Source organism: Quercus robur, chromosome 2 (genome assembly GCF_932294415.1).
Source record: "Quercus robur chromosome 2, dhQueRobu3.1, whole genome shotgun sequence".
Taxonomy (NCBI): domain Eukaryota; kingdom Viridiplantae; phylum Streptophyta; class Magnoliopsida; order Fagales; family Fagaceae; genus Quercus; species Quercus robur.
Window position 1 is genome coordinate 23,311,385 of NC_065535.1, and position 22,383 is coordinate 23,333,767.

General features: G+C 34.8%; 2 protein-coding genes across 2 annotated transcripts; one reads left to right on the top strand and one right to left on the bottom strand.

The window, feature by feature from the left end:
* Window positions 1–6,118: 6,118 nt before the first annotated feature.
* LOC126712948 (probable sugar phosphate/phosphate translocator At4g32390) lies at window positions 6,119–7,702 on the top strand. Its single transcript, XM_050412503.1, has one exon. It carries the CDS (start codon window positions 6,321–6,323, stop codon window positions 7,368–7,370), a length of 1,050 nt encoding a protein of 349 aa, XP_050268460.1. The 5' UTR covers window positions 6,119–6,320; the 3' UTR covers window positions 7,371–7,702.
* Window positions 7,703–16,019: 8,317 nt separating this feature from the next.
* LOC126712949 (pentatricopeptide repeat-containing protein At4g21065-like) lies at window positions 16,020–21,517 on the bottom strand. Its single transcript, XM_050412504.1, has one exon. The coding sequence runs from the start codon at window positions 21,371–21,373 to the stop codon at window positions 19,523–19,525; it is 1,851 nt and encodes a 616-aa protein (XP_050268461.1). The 5' UTR covers window positions 21,374–21,517; the 3' UTR covers window positions 16,020–19,522.
* Window positions 21,518–22,383: the final 866 nt, after the last annotated feature.

A 22,383-nucleotide genomic window follows, 5' to 3' on the forward strand; every position in this document is an offset into this window, starting at 1 on the left:
CAGCGTTCATATACTTTGTGGCACGATAAAGTACTTTTGACATGGTTTTTGGGTTGTTTTCGTATAGGGAGAACAAAAACTTACCATTTTTCAAGCCATTCGTGAATGCCACAACAAGTATCTTATCGTCGGCTTCGTCGATCGAGAGCGCCTCCTTATTGAATCAGGATATGTAGGCTCTTAGAGTTTCACCCTCTCGCTGCTTCATGCTCATCAAGCAAGCCGTAGACTTCTTGTATCGATGGCCTCTAATGAAGTGTGCGGTAAACTGAGCGCTGAGCTCTTTGAAGGTGCTGATGGAGTTTGGTGTCAGTCGGCTGAACCAAATTCTCGCTGCGCCCTTCAGTGTTGTAGGGAAGGCCCTACACATGATGGCGTCCGCTACTCCTTGAAGGTGCATTAGGGTCTTGAAGGTCTCCAGGTGGTCCAGTGGGTCCTTGACTCCGTCATAACTATCTATCTGCGGCATGCGGAACTTACTCGGTAAAGGGTAGGAGTTGACGGTGGCGGTGAACGGCGAGTCAATTCGGTTGACAAGGTCGTCAAGGTCGCTTGATACTCGCCCCTTGAGAGCATTCATCATAACCTCCATTTGTTCCTTCATGGCCTGCATCTCCGCGATAACAAGTGGTGGAGTGGTTTCTGCGAGGGAGGGGATGCTTATGTTCTGTCGTTCTGGTTTGCTCGGGGCGTTGCTGGCCTGAGGTCCCTCTTGGTTTCTTCTGTTGGCGCTGGTTCCTTCTTGATCTGCTCCTTGGTTGTCTGGTGCAGCGTTCTTTTGGCGCAATTGCTCTTCTAGGTCGTGGTTTTGTCGAGTGAGGCGTTCCAAGGCCGCGGCAAGAGTCTTGACTTGCTTCTCAAGGGCGGTTATGGGTGGTTCTTCTTCTTGAATGTCATTAGTGGTTGCCATTGAGCGGGTGAGTACCATGCGACTTTTGTGCGAGAAGCGGTAATATGACTTTACACTACGTGTTTCCCACAGACGACACCAACTGATGATGCTGAAAATACCACCAGTAAGCTGCACAGTCCTCGCGCACTACAACGACACCTGCACAATAAAAAGAAAGGACCTAGCAGAGAGTATCGGTGTGGTACCGGCCAAACACCCTCCGAAGGTCAAGTTAGAATTATTCTCACTGCTCTAGAGTGCTAGAGAGGGCCAATTATACGTACCTTGGTTTGTGAGGGAGCATGGTTTTTATAGTAGTAGGGCTTGTCTCCTTTTCCTTGGAGTAGAAGTCTTTTCCTTATAGGAGTCTCCTTGGGCGTATTTTGCGGGATTCTTTCCATATAGGAGTCCTTTAGATTTCATGAAGTGTGGGGAGCAAGTTATTTACTTATTCACGCAAATGTGGTGATCAAGCATTCAATAGACTGACGCCGTCAATCTATGTTGTTCCGTTAGATTCAACACCGTCAGCTTCAGGATGTCCAGCTTTATGGTATTCTACGTGGAGTTCCTTCACACCATATTGCCGTCAGCTCTTTAGAAATGCTGACGGCAAAGTGGAGTTCCTTCACACCAAATAAACGTGTCCCGTCACCCTTGTCCTTCACTTATTTTATCCTCATCATATACTATATTGGACTATATACTATATGTTATAATAAACACAATATAGGGTTTCTATATGTACATTAAGAGTGTGTTTGACTTTTACTTATTTCTGGTAGTTTATTTGTATAGTGTTTATCAAATGATTTAGTTTTTGGTAACTTTGTGTTAAATGTGTTACAAAAAGTTAAAAACTAGTTTATTTTTAAAAAATAAAATAAAATTTAGATTATTTGCTAAAAAGCATAGAAAAAAAAAGTAAAAAATGCAAAAAGCAAAAGGCAAAACTTTTTTTAAATATATCCCAAGTTCACACTTAGTGCTTGTTAGGGATGCACTTATAAGCTTTTTTTTTTTTTTTTTTTTGAGGGAACACTTATAAGCAAGCTTATTTTTTATTTTTCCTATTATTTTATGGGTCTCGCGTGAATGACATACTTATTTTATTTAACTTTTACATTTTATCTGCAGTCAACAAAAATGTTTCAGCAAAATCTAGATAAATTATTTCCAAACGAACTAAACTTAGTATATTAACCCTAAAACTGCAGTAATCCATAGCATTTACAAAACCAACGTAGCCCTAGTATTCTTTAAAAAAAAAAAAAAAAAAAATTGATTACATTATTTATGATATTATTCCAATATGTTTAAATAGAAGTCCAATAAAATAAAGTTACTAAGAGCAACCACATCAGTCCATGTATTTTACACATCCATTTTTACACTAAAAACCTACTTTTTCTATTTTACACATTCACTTTTACAAAACACCCACATCAGTTCATCTATTTTATCACCTCCTTTATTTAAATAATCAATTTTTAAAATTTTTTTATTATTTCCTCAACCGACCACATTATTATACGCGCGTTCTCATTTTTTCTATACAGCTCTCTCTTTCTTTTCTGATAAAGCTCTCTCTCTCTCTCTCTAGGAACCCATTTTTCGTTCTCATTTTTTCTTTTCTGATAAAGCTCTCTCTCTCTCTCTGGGTTCTGATAAAGCTCTCTCTCTCTCTGGGAACCCATTTTCGGTTCTCATTTTTTCTTTTCTGATGAAGCTCTCTCTCTCTCTCTGGGAACCCACTTTTGGTTCTCATTTTTTCTAATAAAGCTCTCTCTCTCTCTCTCTCTCTCTGATACAGCTCTCTACACCCATAACCCATCTCTTACCCAAATCTGAATCAACTCTCCCTCTTGGTCTATACCAATCCACAGCTCCGTTCCACAGTTCCCAATCTCCCTAGCTCCGATCTATAGCTCCGATCCACAGCTCCGATCAGGCAAGCACCGATCTCCCTAGCTCCGATCCACAAGCACCGATCAGTTATTGTATCTTCCTAACACCAATCAGGAAAGACCCATACCCACGAGCTCCGATCAAGCGAGACCCACGAGCTCCGATCGTTCCAGTCAAGTGTATCTCTGTGTTTTTTTTTTTTTTTTTTTTTTTTTTTTTCACTTTTGAGCAAGTGTATCTCTATGTTGATTTGTCTGTGAATGTGTTTGGGTTAATTTTTAGTTGATTTTGGGTTAATTTTCAGTTGAGTTTGGTTAATATTCTATGCTAGATTTTGGTGTTTGGTGGTGGCGCTGGGTTTGGTGGTTGGGTGGTTATTCTGGCGCGCTGGGTTGTTGTAATGGTTGGGGAAGAGAAGTCGTTTGACAGGGGAGAGAAAATAATGTTAAAAAATTGTTTACACGGTGAACAGTAACCGTGTATATATGCATGGTTACTGTTCATTTTGCAAGATGTCGTGTATATATAGACATTTTTACATGAACTGATGTGGAAGAATTTTAGAGTAAAATGTGTAAATTGGAGCACTTTTTGTATTTTAGATGAGAATCCACAAGCTGGTGTGGATGCTCTAATTTAACCAAAATTAAATTAGGAAAATGTTGAGATAAAGAAAAAAAAAATGTAACGTTGAATTAACTTTAGAAAATGAAAAAAAGATGGTGAGATTGTTGGACCCTATTGGTATATTTGGAAGAAGAGAGAGACATGCGTGTCTAGCGGCAATGGCAATGCACACAGAAGCAATGAAGAAGAATAAAGTCCACATGATTTATTAGGGGGGGCACGTCACAGTAACCACATCGTCAACACCGCATGCAGCTGCAACCCCATGTGACGACTCTCACTATCAACAGACAACAGTCGAACGTTATATGCTCCTGGTAAAATCTGAATCTAAGCTCTGGACTTGAAATCACATTTCAATTTAGTCTAATATTTACACGTTTTATGATTGGGCTTGCTTTGAAATTTAATGGGCCTTAAAGGGCATGCCATTATTGAACGGCTCACTTTTTCTTTTTTTAAATATAAAAAGATAATATTCACAAGTCTCATTCATTATTGTTCTTTATCATCAAATAAAATCAATTATCAATTTATTTTTGATAGGGATCAGAATCAGTTATTTTATTTGAGGACAATCAATTTTATCAATTTTGTTTTTGGTAAATATAAATTTTATCAATTCAACAATTATAATTTTTTTTTCTCATTTTATCTTGTTACCCATAATTTATGGATTCTGTTAATAAGTGTCTTAAGAGTAATTATTAATAAACAATTTTAGAAAAAAATTGACACGACTTTCATAAAAAAATATAAAAAATTGTAAAAAAAAATAATTATTTTTTTTGTTTTTTAAAATATTTCCTATGGGCTTTCAAGGTCATGCTATTGGACGGTACACTTTTTCTTTTTTAAAATATAAAAAGATAATATCTACAAGTCTCATTTATTATTGTTTTTTATCATCAAATCAAATCAAATCAATTACCAATTTTTTTTATATGGATTAAATTCAGTTATCTTATTTGAGGGCAATAAATTTTATCAATTTTGTTTTTGGTAAATATAAATTTTATCAATTCAACTATCATAATTTTTTCTCTCATTTTATCTTGTTACCTATAATTTATGAGTTCTGTTAATGGGTGTTCTAAGGATAAATATTAATAAACCATCTTTTTTAAAAAAAAATTGACACCACTTTCATGGAAAATATAAAAAACTGTAAAAATTTAATTTTTTTTTCTTTTCACATAAAAAGTTTTTAAAAATATTTCCTAAACTAATGTCTTTAAAGCATCCGTTAACTTTTTCTCATAATTTATAACCTACAAAACTAAAGACGTTTCATTTTTGGTTGGTTGACCTCATAATATTTTTCCTTTTGAGACCTCACAATTTTACACGTTATTATTCTAATATTTATTTTTTTTATTGAATTTAAAATTTCATTTGACATTTAAACCATCTATTAGAATCTTCACATCACATTTCTTTTGATGATATATAATATATGTTTCCGTATACAAACACAATCATTATAAATGCCTAATTGTAGAATATTTAGTTTTACAGATTAAATTCTATAATGATGTGGTGTAAAAACCTTTCAAATTCCAACATGTTACATTATCATATCACATATTAAAGATTAGGTACAATCACACGCAGTCAATTTTAATACTCATATAAAAATCCAACTTAATTGAGAATTTATTGAGATGTTATTAGGTATGGTACAATATATTGAGTTTTAATTAAAAGAAACTAATGTGACAATTTCTTATTGGATTGTACTCCCTCCGTCCCACTTTGTTTGTCTTTTATTTCATTTTGGGATGTCCCAAACTATTGTCCTATTTCTAAAAATAAAAGTTATTAATTTACTAATGTTCGTATTATACCTCTAAGCCTCATTAAGAATAACTCTTTTTTTAAAAATCTGATAAATTTATTTAAGGGTAGTTTTGTAAATTTATACATTTTTATAAGGCAGACAAGACAATAAATGATATTCCCTTAAAATGCTTGACTTTTTAAACTTGACTTTTTAAACAGTATAAAACATGGGTTTTACACCCCTAACCTTATCAAATTCGGATTCTTAGTTCTATATACAAACATAATCATATTAAATGTCTATTATTAGTGGGTTTCAGTTAGCTCAATTCGTAAAACCTCTCGTTAATAATAGATCTGAGTTTAATTCCCGCCAAAAAACGAATTAATGTCTTGGACCAATAATAAAGAGCAATCATCATAGAGTGACACCATAAATTTGAAATACTATTGTATTTATTAAAAAAAAATGTCTATTAGTAACTATTTTCAACTTTCATATTTAGGAAAAAAAATTAAAATAAAATTACATTATATTAAAAATTTCCTATGCATCCATATATGTTTAATCATTTGAGGCATTCTTACCATCTTCTCAAAAAAAAAAATCTTTTGAGGCATAACAATTTTACAATTTATTATTCTAATATATATGGTGCCATTAAGTGATTTCAAAAAATAATAAATAAAGATTAAAATTAAAATTATTTATTTATGGGTAAAGGTTGTAGATTTGTAAGATCCCTAACCATTACTCAGAATTAAATACCTTCCTAAAGACTTTGTATTTAAAAAATAAAATACATTTTCCAAAGATTCCAAAGACAATATACCAAATACCCTTTTCTCAACCAAAAAAAAAAAAATCAAATACCCCCAATAAAAAAGGCCCATTCAACAATCTATCCAGTACCGCGGTCATATACCCCATAGACACAACGCCTTTGTTTGTTTCTTGTGAGAAACAAACAAAAACATCAACTCCTCTCTCTCCTCTTCATCTGTATAGATAAATCAATACAAAAACACACACACACACACAAAGACTCGGATTTGAGTCGGAAAGAATCACAGAGCTCAGAGCAGAGAGTACTCTCAGCACACACACAAAATGGGGAAAGGTGGCGCTCTGAGCGAAAGCGTCCTGAAGAAGATCGTCCTATCCTACACCTACGTAGGAATCTGGATCTTCCTGAGCTTCACCGTCATCGTGTACAACAAGTACATTCTCGACAAGAAGATGTACAACTGGCCATTTCCGATCTCTCTAACCATGATCCACATGGGTTTCTGTTCTTCCATCGCCTTCTGCCTTGTCCGAGTTTTCCGTCTCGTGGAACCAGTTTCCATGTCAAGAGATCTCTACCTTTCATCGGTGGTACCCATCGGAGCTCTCTATTCTCTCTCTCTCTGGCTTTCTAACTCGGCCTATATCTATCTCTCTGTCTCATTCATCCAAATGCTCAAAGCTTTGATGCCTGTAGCTGTGTATTCAATTGGGGTTTTGTTCAAAAAGGATTCTTTCAAATCTGATACAATGGCCAACATGCTCTCGATCTCTGTCGGTGTGGCCATCGCCGCCTACGGTGAAGCGAGGTTTGATTCATGGGGTGTTTTCCTTCAATTGGGTGCTGTTGCTTTTGAGGCCACAAGGCTTGTCATGATTCAGATCTTGCTCGCCTCTAAAGGCATAACCTTAAATCCCATTACCTCGTTGTACTATGTTGCTCCTTGCTGTTTCGTTTTCTTGCTAGTTCCATGGATCTTCGTCGAATTGCCGGTTTTGAGAGAGTCTTCGAGTTTCCATTTTGATTTCGTGATCTTTGGGACTAATTCTCTCTGTGCTTTTGCTTTGAATCTTGCTGTGTTTTTGCTTGTGGGAAAAACTTCGGCTTTGACCATGAATGTGGCTGGTGTGGTGAAAGATTGGTTGTTGATTGCGTTTTCTTGGTCTGTCATTAAGGACACGGTCACACCCCTTAATTTGTTTGGGTACGCGCTTGCTTTCTTGGGTGTTGCGTACTATAACCATTCCAAATTGCAGGCCTTGAAGGCGAAAGAGACGCAGAAGAAGGCGGCACAGGCCGATGAAGAGGCCGGGAGGTTGTTGGAGGAGAGGGAAGGAGATGGAATGGGAAAGAAGAGTGAATCACAGGATTAGTTATTTATTTTTAGAGAAAGTGAAATGGAGGAAAAGAAAAGGAGTAATGAAAATAAGAAGAGAGAAGAAGATGAAGAAAGAGGCTGGGTGCCTTCGGATAGATTTGGGTTTGGTAATGTTGTCCTGTATTTGATTTGGCTGTTTCTTTTAGTAATGTTTAAGGATTTGAGATTCAATCTGTTGCTTATAGGGCCCATTCATGTATCTTAGATTAGTAGAGTAAGAATCTCAAATGCCCTTCTTTCTTCTTTTTTCTTACTTATGTTTGTTGAGGAGCTCGTTCTTCTTATGACATTTTCAGTATGCTTATTTATTCATATTTGTTTCGTTTACTCGGTTGAATTGTATTTTTTTTTTTTTTTTTAATGGTATTATGATTTGGCATTGCCCACATTATAATTTGGCCCACATTTGGGATCTTCTTGCATCTTGGGGTTTATTTTTGTGACCTTTATCTTGAAGTCTTTGAAAGACAACACTTCTATCTGAAACAGGAAAGAATGATGTTGGATGAGGGAGGTGGAGATATATGCTTGTTGTAGCCAACAATAATAGTAAAATGTTGAATTCAAGTGCAAAGGTTGTTAGGTACCACAAACCAAATAAATTAGCATTGCACACACACTCCGTTATAACATCTAAGGTTTATGGAACTGAAACTTTGGTGTTTGTTGAACCTTTAGTTGGTGTTAAACCAAAAGATTGTGGATCTCACATGTGATGCTTCATGTTGCTGTTGTTCAAGTTGAAGAATTCCAGCTGCTGGGTTTCCTTGACATGAGTTCAGATTCTGGTAAGTATTCAACTACTTTCATGCATGCACTGTGCAGATCTACCATTAATTCAAATGAAAATTGCACAGTTTATATAATGACCACAAACCCTCAAAGATTTGTCTACATAGTGAGGTTATGCGTTCTTATCTGTTGAGAATATGTGAATTAATAGAATACTCGTCTCTTATTGGTGTGAATTTGAATACTATAAGAATTTATTGAACTTGATCAATCCTGCTAACTTCCCATATATGCAAGTCCTGGTTGACATGACTTACAATAAGGTAACGAAAACATCCTGCATTCAACGAAGATTAGCACTGTGCTGTTATTCTCTTATTGGTGTGAATTTGAAATTTTGAATACAATAAGAATTTGTTGAACTTGATCGATCCTGCTGAGTTCCCGTATATGCAAGTCCTGGTTGGCATGACTTATAAGGCAGCAAAAACATCCTGCATTCGATGAAGATTAGCACTAAGCTGTTATTCTATTTCACACATACCTAGGTTTCTAACAGCTGAGGGATAGGCCACTTTGCCATTCTAGGGCCTATCTTTGCCAACCTGATTGTGCATAACATCAACATGATTCTAACTCTGGCCTGCTTGATTTGGGGCCATACTTATCTTCTATACCATATGGGTTTTGCTCTATCTTCTTAATTTCTATTTTGCCAAACACCATTTTTGATCCTTGAAGTGTGTCATTTTTCAATTTTGGTCCATTATTTTTTAAACCAGGGAATTGTCAATATCTTAATGATGTGAGAAAATTAGTGACAAGAGTAGTGTTGCACTCATGCGGTAATTTAGGTGATTGAACTTCAAGGAATCATCAAATTCAATGATCGTGGTGTGGTTGCAAATGGATTAGAGAGTGCCTTACCTAATGTTCCTTCTGTGGCATTGGACAGCCATCTTTATCAAGTTCCTCCGACAACTCAGTAGAGTGTTAAGGTCCCTAATTTCGCAATGAGTGCCTGAGTAGTTTCACTTTCAAGTTTCATCAGCATTGCCTAGTTTCACTTTCATCAGCATTGCCTCATACCCAACTATGAGTTGATTATGCGCGCCATCATTTCTGCAAGCGAATCTTTGTCTCTTTGGTATCATAATTTTAAGGAAGCTGTAGATGTCAAGTCATGGAACCAAAGTGAGCTTTCGCTTAATTGTTTTCACACGGCTTTTCTAAAAATAAAAAATAAAAAAACAAAAAACAATAAGTCAATAGTGATTTTTTATTTTTTATTTTTTTTTTACAATTTTTTCCACAGCTGTGGAGAGGTGGCATATTAAGATTTATGCTAGTTGTGTCATATTAACAGTTGTAAAAAAAGAGTGATTTTTTAAATTTTATGTTCCTATCTTAAAAAAAATCTAGAGGCTAGAAGTTCAAGCTCCCCATATATAGTTGAATATGGCTACGAGTAATAAATAGATGGAGTTTCACATAACTCTAAATCTTGCTGTGACTTGCAAGTACAAATTTAATGTTGAATAGACAGCGAATGATAGATAAACCTCGAATACTAGTTGATTATGAAGCATTGAAGCTCTCATTCTTGTCTATATGCTAAGGACAGAGAGGTTCAGTGTCGTTGTTTTTTTTTTTTTTTTTTTTTTTTTTTTTTTTTTTTTTTTTTTTTTTCACTCAGTACATTCTAATGAACTAAATGGAGGTTGATGAAACTTTTATAGAGAAGACTTGGAAGAAAGAATCGAAAGCACTTCTGGGCTGGATACCAATTTTGGCAATGATTAGACTGTAAGCATCTTTCTTTCAAGTAAATAATTTTGGTAAATTCCGTAAAGAAATGTTCTTTGGAGCATGGATGTCATGAAGTAGTAGTCATGAATCATGATTATCAAAAATAATAAAAATAAAAAGAACAGAACAAGCATACACTTCATGGATGATGGATGTGCAAGTAACGCACGGCCACCTCATTATTAGGTCACAAGAACACCATGTTTGGTTCAAGGGAAGAGAGGTGGATGGGAAAGGGAGGGGTGAAGGGGAGACAAAGGAAATGGAAGGATTTTGTTTCCCTCCAAATCCACCGTTCACTTTCCTTCCAAATTGGAGAGAGAGAGTTTAAATTTTATTTTTTAATAGTAAATTTGAAATCATTTCCTTCAACTTTTCCCTCCTAACTAAACAACATGAAAAATGAAAATTTTCTTTACTCTTCCATTTCCTCTCCCCCTTCATTTTGCCAAACATAGTGGAAGTGTCATCATCACCTTCCTAAACACCGATAGAACAAAAAAAAAAATTGATTGGATGCGATTTTTTGAGAAAGGAAATTTTGCAATTTATTCAAAGGAAAAACTACTAATTTTCACATGTTTCATATAGTGGCTATTAATATAGGCTCAATAGATCATAAACAACAATTTTTCCAAGAAGGAAAAATTGCAATTCATTCAAAGGAAATACTACTTACTTTAACTTTCACATGCTTCATAGAGTGACTACTAATATAGGCTCAATAGATTATAAACAAAATATGGTAACTTGAGAAGAGCAAGACTTTTTTAATAATTCGATCGATCTATATTGGGTCGAGAATTTGAACATTGGATATTTTTGTTAGAAATACTAGGAATTGTCAATTGAATTACAAGACTCTTGGCAAATATGATTGAAGACTAAATCCCAATAAAAAATCTAGAACTATTTTAAGAAAGAATCCTAGAAACCTTGTGATTGGCTCTCAGAGTCATTGTTCCTGAGAATCACTCCCATTTGAATTATATGGGCATACAAATATGAAGGACATGGATATATTATAAATTACGTGGTAACAATTTATTTAGTTTTTTTTTTTTTTGAAAACTTTTCGTTGTCAGTATATTAAAGTATATTTGTCCTTTAAAAGAGTGAGAAAAAGTAAGAAAAATGTCATGTATAGCTTTTAAAATTTTTTTTTCTTACTTTTCTCCAATTTTTTTTTTTCATTTTTTTTAAGGTACAAATATACTTTAATATACTTTCAGCAAAAAATTAGATAAATTGTCCTCAAATTGACTAAAAGCTAAAAAGTAAAAAGCTGAACTTATAATATGTTATAAACACACGTGGACTCCTACATAAAAGCATTTCCATTGGCAATTGTAAATGGTATATGTAGGGAAAATTTAGCATAAAGGCACAAAAAGAGTCCAGCAACCGGACTTGTAAAATCTTACAATTGCAAATTTTTTTTGCAATTGTGCTACAATGCCATCCTAAATGTAGGCTGACACGGTAGCACTTTAATAAAAATTATAATATATTTTTATTGATAAAGTGAAAGAGAGATGAGAGAGAAGAAAGAGAAAGAGTTGTATTGGAATATATTATATTATTTTAATGGGTAATATATATTATTTTAATGAGTAGAATAAAAAAATAAAAGTTGGAATGTTGGTTGTGTTGTAAAATAATATAGTATAATTGATAAAATAATTTTTTAAGATGATAAAATAAAATATGATGGAAGTTGCGGATGCGAATACTCTAACGTCAAATAAAAAGAGCTTAAAGCTCTATCTTTGTTTTATTGACTTAAGCATAAGAGGATCCCAGTAAAACAGAACCAGCGACAAGTGTTTGTAGGTGAAGATCTGCTCGTGTAATCAAAATCTGCACCAACAGGCAGTATAAAATTCACTAATCACCATAAAATGTTTAGCACCGACATGTAATGTTCACATTAAAATGTCCAACTATCCTGACTTCTGAATGATCCGTTTGCCATTAATTTCAGCACAAACCGATCATGATTCCATCAATTTGAAATAGGACAACACTGGCTGCATCAAGGTTTCCAATTAAAATATTCATATTCTACTCACTTATTTTACACCATACTTGTGAAGGTATCCTCTTATCTAAACCAATAAAGAATGCTGGCCGACAAGCTTTTGGCAATATTCCAAAATTTGTCAATGTCTCACAGCTAAGGACTAGTACATTAACATTTGACACCTCATGTCTAATTGGTGCTTATATACTAAAAAGTTGATTTTCAACCCATTAAACTTTTAGATTTCAGGTATTGACCAACAAGTTCACAGTTCAGAGACTAGTTTCACTCAATGAAGCAGTTCACTACTTACGGCTTCTTCATTCAGAAGAAAAGTGTATGCGGCTTTGTCAGTAAATTATGTCTTTGAAGTATGTCCAAGCAAAAATGCAAAACAAATCTTCATCATGAAACTTCAAACAAGGCGCAGGATTAACAGTGATCTTCAATTCATCCAACTCATTAATTATTTCGGATTTATTGCTTTGGGACTTTAGGGAGATGGAAAAAAAAGAGTGGAAAATAGAAGAGAAAATGAGTGAGATGTTTGGTTGAGAGGTAGAAGGGGAGAGAAAAGTGGTGGGGCCCACAAGTTTTCTCTCCTCCCTCTTCAAAATACCATCTCTTCAAATTGGAGAGAAAATTGGAGTGAAAAGTGGAAAAAATATTTGGACAAAATTACCCCCATATCTTTTAGCGTTTCTAGCTTCTTTTTTCTTTTTTTTTTTTTTACCTTTTTCTTTCCCTGGTAATGCTGACTTTTTGTTTTTGTTTTTGTTTTGTTTTTTTTCTTTCTTTGGTTTTGTCAGGACATGGTGGTCTCTTCGAGTCTTTTGACTAAAAATTGCCAAAAATTGAGTTGATTGTTGTTATAGGTATTGTTCAAAGTTATTTGGCAAAATGAGGAGAGAGACTAAATTTCAGCAACGGTGTTGCCGAAATTGCAAGAAAAAGTACAATGTGTCAGGGGAGAGAGAAAATTGAATTTCGGTAATGAGATTACCGAAATTCTTGTCCTGCCCGTACTGCTCGAAATGGAAATCAATTGTGGTAATGGCATTGCCGAAAATGGTAGAAAAAAAAAAAAGAAAAAAGAATTGTGGCAACTACGTTGCCGAAAATGGAGGGAAAAAAAATGCTACGTTCACAACAAATTCAGGTGATTAGTTGTTATTGATTTAAATTTAAACCTAACACTAAGATTACTTTTTTTGCCCTAATAATAACAATCAGTAACAACCTACTACTTAAAATTTGTTGTAAAAATCTTGTGGACGTATCATTTCTAAAAAAAAATTGTGGTGCCGAAAGAGAAGGGAAAAAAAAAAAAAAAGTGGCAAATTGTTTTGTGGCAATGGCATTGCCGAAATAGAGGGGGAAAAAAAAAACAATTTGCCACTTTTTTTTCCCCTTCTATTTCGGCAATGCCATTGCCACAAAACAATTTGCCACTTTTTTTTTTCCCTTTTCTTTCAGCACCACAATTTTTTTTTAGAAATGATACGTCCACAACATTTTCACAACATTTTTATAACAAATCCTAAGTGACAGGTTGTTACTGATTATTATTATTGGGACAAAAAAGTAATCTTAGTGTTAGATTCAAATTTGAACCAATAATAACTAACCACCTGTAATTTGTTGTGAAAAATGTTATGGATATAGCATCTTTTTTTTCCCCTCCATTTTTGGCAACTTAGTTGCCACAATTTTTTTTTTCTCCCATTTTCAGCAATGCCATTGCCACAATTGGTTTCCATGTCGAGCAGTGCGGAGAGGACAAGAATTCCGGTAATCTCATTACTGAAATTCAATTTTCTCTCTCCCCTGACACATTGTACTTTTTTCTTACAATTTTGGCAACATCGTTGCCGAAATTCAGTCTCTCTCCTCATTTTGCCAAATAACTTTGTACAGTACCTATAACAACAATAAACTCCATTTTTTGCAATTTTTAGCCAAAAGATTTGGGTTCTTCTTCTTTTCCTTCCTTTTTTTAAAAATTTTAATTTTAATTTTTTTTTTAAGAAAACACTTGTGAGAGTGCCTTTTTCGGGATACTCAGGCCCAAGGATCCCGGGCCTGAATGAAAAAGGAAGGATTTGGTGGACCGGGCCTTGACTCACCGCAGCTAACAAGCTGTTTAAGAATCAAGTGAATGCAGAGAATACTTCTGACAATATATAGAAAAAATGACAAACAAGGATATCGAAGAGTGCCAAAAATTAACAACGTAAGTTCAGAAGGGAAGAAAAACAGGATTAGCAAGACGATAAAAAAAAGTGCTGTGGGGATCCTGGGAATTATGAAACAGTATTTCATTAATACATTATCTGTTTGATTACAGAAAGCTCACTAGGACGTGATACAAGGTCCAATCAAGCTCAAAAATTGCAGTCTTGAATGGCTATTTCAGCCTTCAAAACTTGCAAAGTTTGATTCTCGTTGAATCCGAGTATGTGCAATAGTGGCATTTACAGGATATCGGGAAGCAGTATTTGTTTTTCCCTTAGCATTTTCTTTCTGCACAGATTTTTCTGATAGTTTTTCCTAGAGAATTTCTTCTTTCTTGCGTTTCTTTCTTTTTTTCTCGCTGCCTTCTTCACAACCCATCCCCTCCTTTTATAATGGAGTTTTCTGGGCGTCCCGGGGAACCGTTGGTTCCCCTGTTTTGTTCTTTTGCAAACAGAGCATGTTCTGTCCCCATCGTCTCGGTAAGTCCCTTTTCCGTTTTCTCTCATTCTTTCCTTCTCTTGGTTCTGATTCCTTCGAAAGCTTCTGGTTGGCCATCCTCTTTGGGACGTGCTGAGGTATGCCCTTCTCGGCATCCCCACTTCTGGCGCCTTCTACTTTTTCGTTTCATTCCTATTTGGGCGGAATCCTGTTCTGCCTTTTTTAAAAATCGTTTTGTTATCATTCTTCTTCCCTGTCTTGGTTCCTCGAGGCTCTTCTGTCTGTGCCATGAGAGGTCGCTTGCGTTCTTTTGCTTTCTTGTTGTTTTTTTTTTTTTTTTTTTTTTTTTTTTTTTTTTTTTTTTTTTTTTTTTTTTTTCTATCGATCTGTCCCAGTCTTCCTTTTTATTTGTGCTTGAAGGGATCTGCGCTTGTTGAGGATCCTTGCTTCTTTATACTTTGCCGTGGTCTCTTTTTTGGATGCTTCTTTCTTTTCTGGGCTTCAGGATCCTCTGGGCCTTCCTTTTATTCCCCCATGGGTCATCCGTATCTATTGCTTTGGGCTTAGCCTGAATTTTTCCTTTTGGGCTTGACCTGTTCTTCTGTTTTGGGCTTATTTTATTATGACCTTTTTTTAGACCTCAACAACACTTTTGGATGATTTCTTATGCTATTTTTTGAAATGTTCACTTTCATTTATACACAATTTTTAAAAAAAGTATAATGTATTACTTTTTGTTTTATTTAAGAGGGACATAATGGTAAATTTATACAAACCTTATTTTCAACCAAACTAAAAAGTTTTCTATCCCTTCACTTTTTTACCCTCTTAACCAAACACAAATGAGGAAAACTAAAAACTTTTCTATTCTTCCACTTTTCCATCCTTCCTCTATTTTTTATCCTCTCACTTTTCTATCCTCCCAACCAAACGACCCCTAGCATGTTTATTGAACACTAGTGTTGGTGGCACATGTAAGACACATGCTTGCTTTATAGGAGGACTTCATTCTACCACCACTCAACATTAAGTACAAGCAGATCACAGTTCCCAAAATCTGTCTAAGATTTACCAATATGCAAAAAATTTATATAGTTTTAGCACATATAACATTACATGATCAAACCATTAGTTAACAAACTGAAGTTTCAATTTTACATTCAAATTCATAATCTTGTCATGACCCAAGTGTTGGATAAATTATTTGAATTTAGTTAAGTGATAGAATAAATCTTCCTAGATAGATTAGTATTGTTATTTATTTATATTCAATTTAATTCCTATGTTTTAGGATAGGATTAGTTTCGATGTTTTAGGATTTGTTGATGAGATTATCTCATCCTTGACTATTTATGTACATTGAATGCATTAATGAAAATAAAGCAGAAAATTAATCAAAAATGTCTATTTCCTCTCTCAAGTTCAAGAGATTGGATAACTCGAATTGACTACATTATCTTTTATTTCTAGTTCACAACAAATCATTACATTGAATAAGAAAAAAAACATATTTTAGCTTTCAGTACATTAGATTTCATTAAAAATGATAGGGTGTCCACCTTTCATCCCTGATGCACAAACTATATAAAAAGTGGTAGAGACCACAAAATTAGGTCTTCCTGCAACCAATGCAGCTTGTTTGATGGGAGCCTGTCCTAAATTAGCACTGAGAACATTGCCGAAGAATGCTTCTTGTACAAGTGACGGATCAATGTCTGCTCCTAAGAGCAACTACTGGGGACCCCAAAACAAAAGTTACAGAAAATGGCAAAATAAACTTTCCAATGACCGAGATTACCCATTCATGAAGCAGTAATAAAGGTTCTATGCCGACTTTCAATAGCTATAGATCCACGCTTGGTGGCATATAAAGATAAAAGAGAACCCAAAAATCCACATATTTGTGTACATGCAGTACCAACAATGCAAAGATCTGCACAGAATAAATTAACAAGCATCTGCTTTCCAAACTTTTTGTTAAGTCCAATAGTTCAATCCATATTATCTCTTAAATAGAAGAGAATAAAGTATCTAATCACAGAGACATAAAGCACAAAGGCACCACTAAGTACACACCTTTAAGTAACTTCAGTATTATTGCAATCGCTTTACGATGTTGGTGTGCTTCAATTTACAGATACAACCAGAAATCTACAGTTCCCACATTATATAATAGAGGGCAAATACAAGATCTCTAAGCTTAATTGAATCTGAAGATGCTACCACTGTTGCTAGCGACATGGATATATATATATATATATGTAGACCATAGCAACCAAATTAAGAGTAAGAAAGAACCATTGAGATATACACATACATCAGTGAAAATAAAATATTGTTCCGTAAAGGAGAAAATGGCAGAAATAGACAAGAAAGATATGCCTAAAGTATATATTATGCAAGAAAAATTGAACAAGCAATCTTAGAAATCATTCTATAGATATACATACGGATAGTGTATATATATATAGATAAATAAAATTAAAAAAAATTAAAAAAAAAAAAAAACCACGATTCTTAAATGTTTTAAAATCCAAATGGTACATTGGTACTTGCTTGCTTCTAGGGAATTTGAAATTACTCCAATTTGATCACATCCAAATGTTGAAGAAACTACAAGATAACAAACATTATGAGTGATTATTATTTATTGTTTATTTAAATGAATCACTTTTTTTTTTTTTTTTTTGTGAAATAAAATTTAAATTGATATGAAAAGAAAAAATTGAGGTTCTCATTAGAAATTATATATAAAAAGAAGTGTCGATCAGTTTGTGCACAAGCCCTGTAAAAATGCTCGTAATGTTTTCTGAGATCTAATCAACAACTTTCAGGTAAAAATGCTCATAACATTAACTCAATGGCCGGCCTTTACAACCCAATCACAAAGACATCTAACCAACACCTCTCACACCATAAGTCCCTCATTCAAGGCCATTCAATTACCAAACAAATTTACTAACGCATAGGTGCAAACAGAATCTTAAAATCAAGATCAAATGTCGTACACTCACTCACAGAAGTCAAACAGGTTAACAAATCTGAGACAACAAGCACTATGTTGGGCTTTGTGGAGCTTAGTTGTGTTTGATCCAGATTATGACCCGACCCAAAATAAAATTGTTACGGTTTTTTAATGGGAGATTAAGGTTTGGCGTGTTGTTTTTACAGAGAAAATTGTACTTCCACATCTTGTAATTTGGGTGTATGCACTATCCATGCTTTTAATAGTAAGATTTTGAGAGTTGAGAAATAGCCCTGTGCTCCTAAGGTTTTATTTTTTAAAAAATTTGAAGTAATTGCTCAAAAAACTTGTCTTAGTAAATTCTCACACAAACATTAATAAAAAATAAAAAATACTGACCAAAGTCTTGGAACACTAGGATTTTTGGCTACTGTAAGAAAGGGCTGAAGCAAAGCGTATAGAATTTTTTAAAGAGCTGTAACGGATTGGCTAAAACCTGATTCAAACAGCTTGGTCTCTATGGTAAGATATGATGTAAAGAAAAAAAAAAAATACTAATCCAAACACAGCACTGAAGTGATAAGAGGAAATGATGTAAAGAAACTAAAACATCAGATTTTCAACAACCAAACATGATTTATATTTGACTAAAACAAATTATTTGACAGAAGACTGAGGAGAGGCACTATTTTCAACACTGAGCAGACCAATACAAAACTCCATCTGTCCATCATCACATCCCACTATGCAAAATCTCAAACACCAATCAAAATTCACCACCCAAAAAATCTATATTACAACGAGGAACAAATCTAAATCACAATAAAAGGGGAAAAAAAAGGTTTAAAGGAAAGAAAAGCAATCTAAATCAGCTAAAATTTTGTAAGGGATTACATAGAGAGAGAGAGATAGTACATGCTTTGTGTTGAGCCAAAACACTGAAAGGAAAGAAAAACAACCTAACCGGAGTTGAAATCTTGTAAGGGATGAAACAAATTAGGAAGAAAAAAAAATAGAGGGAGAAGATTACCTGTTGTGCTGAGCCAAAATACCAATGAACCACAGAAATCCTCTTTTATCATCTGCTCCCACTTTCACTCTCTCAATGTCGAAAAAACCACAAACAACCCCATAACAAGTAGGTAGAAACCCATCTTGCACTCTCTGCTCCCATCATTTCAATCCTCTGCCTCACCAACTCACTGTCCTTCTCTTGCTCTCCTAGACAGATCAGGAGAAGGTGCATGATTTCTTCTCATCCTCTCAGTCCTTTTTCTCTCTCTCAAGTCTCAGCACCTCCGGCCCTCTGCAGCTCAACCTGTCTGTAGCATAAAACCCGCACAAGGCACAATGCAATACATAATATATGTGGAAAGACAAAAATCCCCTGCTTAACTCTCAATCTCCACAACACAAAAAACTTTCAGCCTGTCCATTAAGCTTTCCAAAATCGTTTTATTACATCATTAACAAATGCCCAAACTCCCGCCTTTTATATATAGTAAGATAAGATTAGCAAGTTTGATCTTATTTTGACAAAGCCATACGGATACTGAGGACTGTTTTACCAACACCAGACCTCCATACAAAGGATAAGTCACGGTGGAAGCATAGCTGGGTATAAAATGATGAATTTAGGCCAAATGCCCACCTTAAATTGCACACTATATATATTGAATCAGATATTCCTCCGAAAGATGATCTTTCAGCTACTATCTTGAGGTTGAGTTAAACTTTGGGGTATATATCTGTCCAGTTAAATGATTTGTTACAATTTCTAGCTGGATCAAACTTTGCACCAGTTTGGTGATTTACTAAATGATCATGACAAAATTTGAGCATGATCTATTGCTCTATAATTTTCAGAGAGTCAGGACAGCCCATCAGCCAACCCAACAATGGTTTCCATTTCAAAAGTTGATAATCATAATATTATAGGTAGTTTTCACCAGAAATCTCCACATGAGCACGACCCTTCCTTGAAATAGTGAAACCGGTTCCGGTCCCTAACGACTATTTCTCGATTATAAATCTTAGAGATAAATTTAGTAGCAGAATGACAATCACTACAGACTCGTAAATTCTTCACTATCCGAATAGGAGTTCCTGGTGGTGTGTTGAGAAGGGCAAATGCAATAGCCAGCTTTTCACTGTGCCTATTTAAAGCATCTTCCTTATCTTCTTCATCAATATCTTGTAATACCTCTGATGTAGTAGGAGCATATCCAGCCCTCTTCAACTCCCTCCCCATTTCATCCACCATCTCATAAATTTCCTTGGACTGACCATGCGATTTATCTCCAGCTACAAATTCATAAATTTTGTTATCTAGCTCAATCATAGTGCTCCCAGGGATCTTTTTCATCCCCCTCTTGTCCATTAACTCTCTAATTTTGGTTTTCTTCTCCCAATGGGACATTTTTGCATAAATGTTGGAAAGTAATACATAATTCGATTCATGCATAGGCTCATTTCTGATTAGCTTTTTAGTAATGCTCGCTCCAAGCTTAAGCTCACCATGAGCACGACAAGCACTTATTAAGGTTCGCAAAACTATTGGATTTGGCTCAATGTGCATATTTTGAACAAACTCCAGTGCCTCTTTGACAAGTCCAGCCCTGCAAAACATATCCACCATACATCCATAGTGTTCTATCTTAGGTACAGTTTTAAATCTTTTGATCATCAAGTCAAAATATTTTCTGCCATTTTCAACTAATCCAGAGTGACTACAAGCAGAAAGCAACCCAATAAAGGCCACATCATCAGGAGCCATCCCAGTTCCTATCATCTCTTCAAATAAGGAAATGGCTTCTAGACCACGACCATGCATCGCCAGACCAACAATCACAGAAGTCCAAGTAACAATTGTTCTCCCACTCATGTCTCTGAACAATTTCAGAGCTTTATCCACATCACCGCACTTCGCAAACATGTCAATGAGTGCATTACAAAGCTCCACATTCTTTTGAACCCCTTCTTTTTCAATATATGACTCCACCCACTTCCCAAGCTCAAATGCACCTAAATCTGTACACGCAGAGAGCACCAACACCATCGTGATCTCATCTGGGCGAACTCCCACCATCTGCATTTTCCTAAACAAACCAATCGCATCTGAGGACCACCCCAATCGGACATACCCTCCAATCATCGCACTCCAAGAAACAGAGTCTAATTTTGGCATTTCATCAAACACCTTCCGAGCATAATTAATGCCACCATTGCAACAACAGTACATGTGAACCATAGTATTCTGAACATGAACATCATCATCAAATCCAAATTTCACAACAGACCCATGAACTGATTTACCTAAATTCAAGCTCCCAAGGCCAGCACAGGCCTTGAGTACAAATGGGTACGTGAACTTGTTAGGCAAAACTCCATAACCAAGCATGACACGGTAAAAACACAAAGCTCTGTCCCGTGAATGAGTAGTTTGAGCATAAGCTCTAACGACGGTATTGAAGAGAAACGTATCGTAAAGCCGGGTATCAGAACGAGGTGAGAATATAAAGGATGAGGCATAGTCAATGGCTTCAAGATCAGAGGATGTGGAGGCGAACTTGGTGAGGACTAGAGGGTTGTTTTGGAGACCCAATTTGAGAATGTAGGTGTGGGTCTGGAAAAGCTTTGGGAGTGTATTGCAGGAGTGAAGGAAGGCCAAGCAGCTCTGCTCTGCTTCTCTATTGCCTGTGGTGGTGGAGTTGGGTGGGTTATGGAGTGAAGTGGTGACTGTTGCTGTAGTGATTGTGCGGAACAGCTTTGGTGTTCTTGTGGCTGGGGATTGCATCTAATCTTATGAATTAGGAATAGGATTAGATTGTTATTTGGGGAGGGCGGGAGAGGTGACCGTTTAACGGAATTTGCACACATGTTATGGTGCTGCTATCCTCCAAAATCCAAATATCAAGGTTATTGATTATGGTTTGTTTGTGTTTGTTTTTGTTTTTGCTTTTGCTTTGTTTTATTTGGTTTGGTTTTGTTTTGTTTTGTTTTTTCCTTGTTTTTTTGCCTCAATCTCTTTTATCTTTCTATATAAGTTTTGATAAATCATCTTCTATCTTTTTTCCTTGTTTTTTTGATAAATCATTTTCTTCTTCTATTTTTCATGCTTCTAGGAAATCAAACATCAATAAATATGCTATCAATTAAATGTAAAGTCTTTTTGTATAATGCTCACTCTATAAGTATAAGTTCTTGTGGGTTGGGAGAGGGTTACGGTTCAAGTTTTTAGGAAGAAGTTTCATACACATACATTTGAATTAGGTTATAGTATGATTTCTATTTCAAAAAATAAAATAAAATAAAAAATTAAAATTTTTGTAGTTTAAAATTATGCATAAAAAATAAGTTAATGAATCTAATAGTAAATAAAATCTAATTAATACAAAATTTAACATGCATGTTAAAAAAAAAAAAAAAAAAATCATGCTTTCCGGTTATTTTCAAAATATATAGTCATGTTAATTTTTTGAGTAAAAGTTATAATCATTGGCTATAACCAAAATTTGTTCTTTTTAAAAAGGGTGTCTAATGGTTTTTTGAAGGGTAATTCCAAAATATTGATTAAAGGTTTGTCATTAGAACTTTGAAAATGATTTTTTTTTTTTTTTTTTTTTTTTTTGCATTTAACATTGTTTTTGAAATATTTTAGTTAGTTGTCTTGTTTGCAAAACTATGTAGCAAACTAATATCTCGAGTTTCTAAAACTCGAGTTGCATGTAATGGCAGTCTAATGTGGAAAAAAATCCACGTGGAAATCAAGTATTTAAAACTCGATTTCCGTTCTTCTTCATTTTC

What these genes read in the sequence shown, in the direction of transcription:
- LOC126712948 (XM_050412503.1), top strand. Translation starts at nt 6,321, where the DNA reads ATGGGGAAAGGTGGCGCTCTGAGCGAAAGCGTCCTGAAGAAGATCGTC.
- LOC126712949 (XM_050412504.1), bottom strand. Translation starts at nt 21,373, where the DNA reads ATGCAATCCCCAGCCACAAGAACACCAAAGCTGTTCCGCACAATCACT.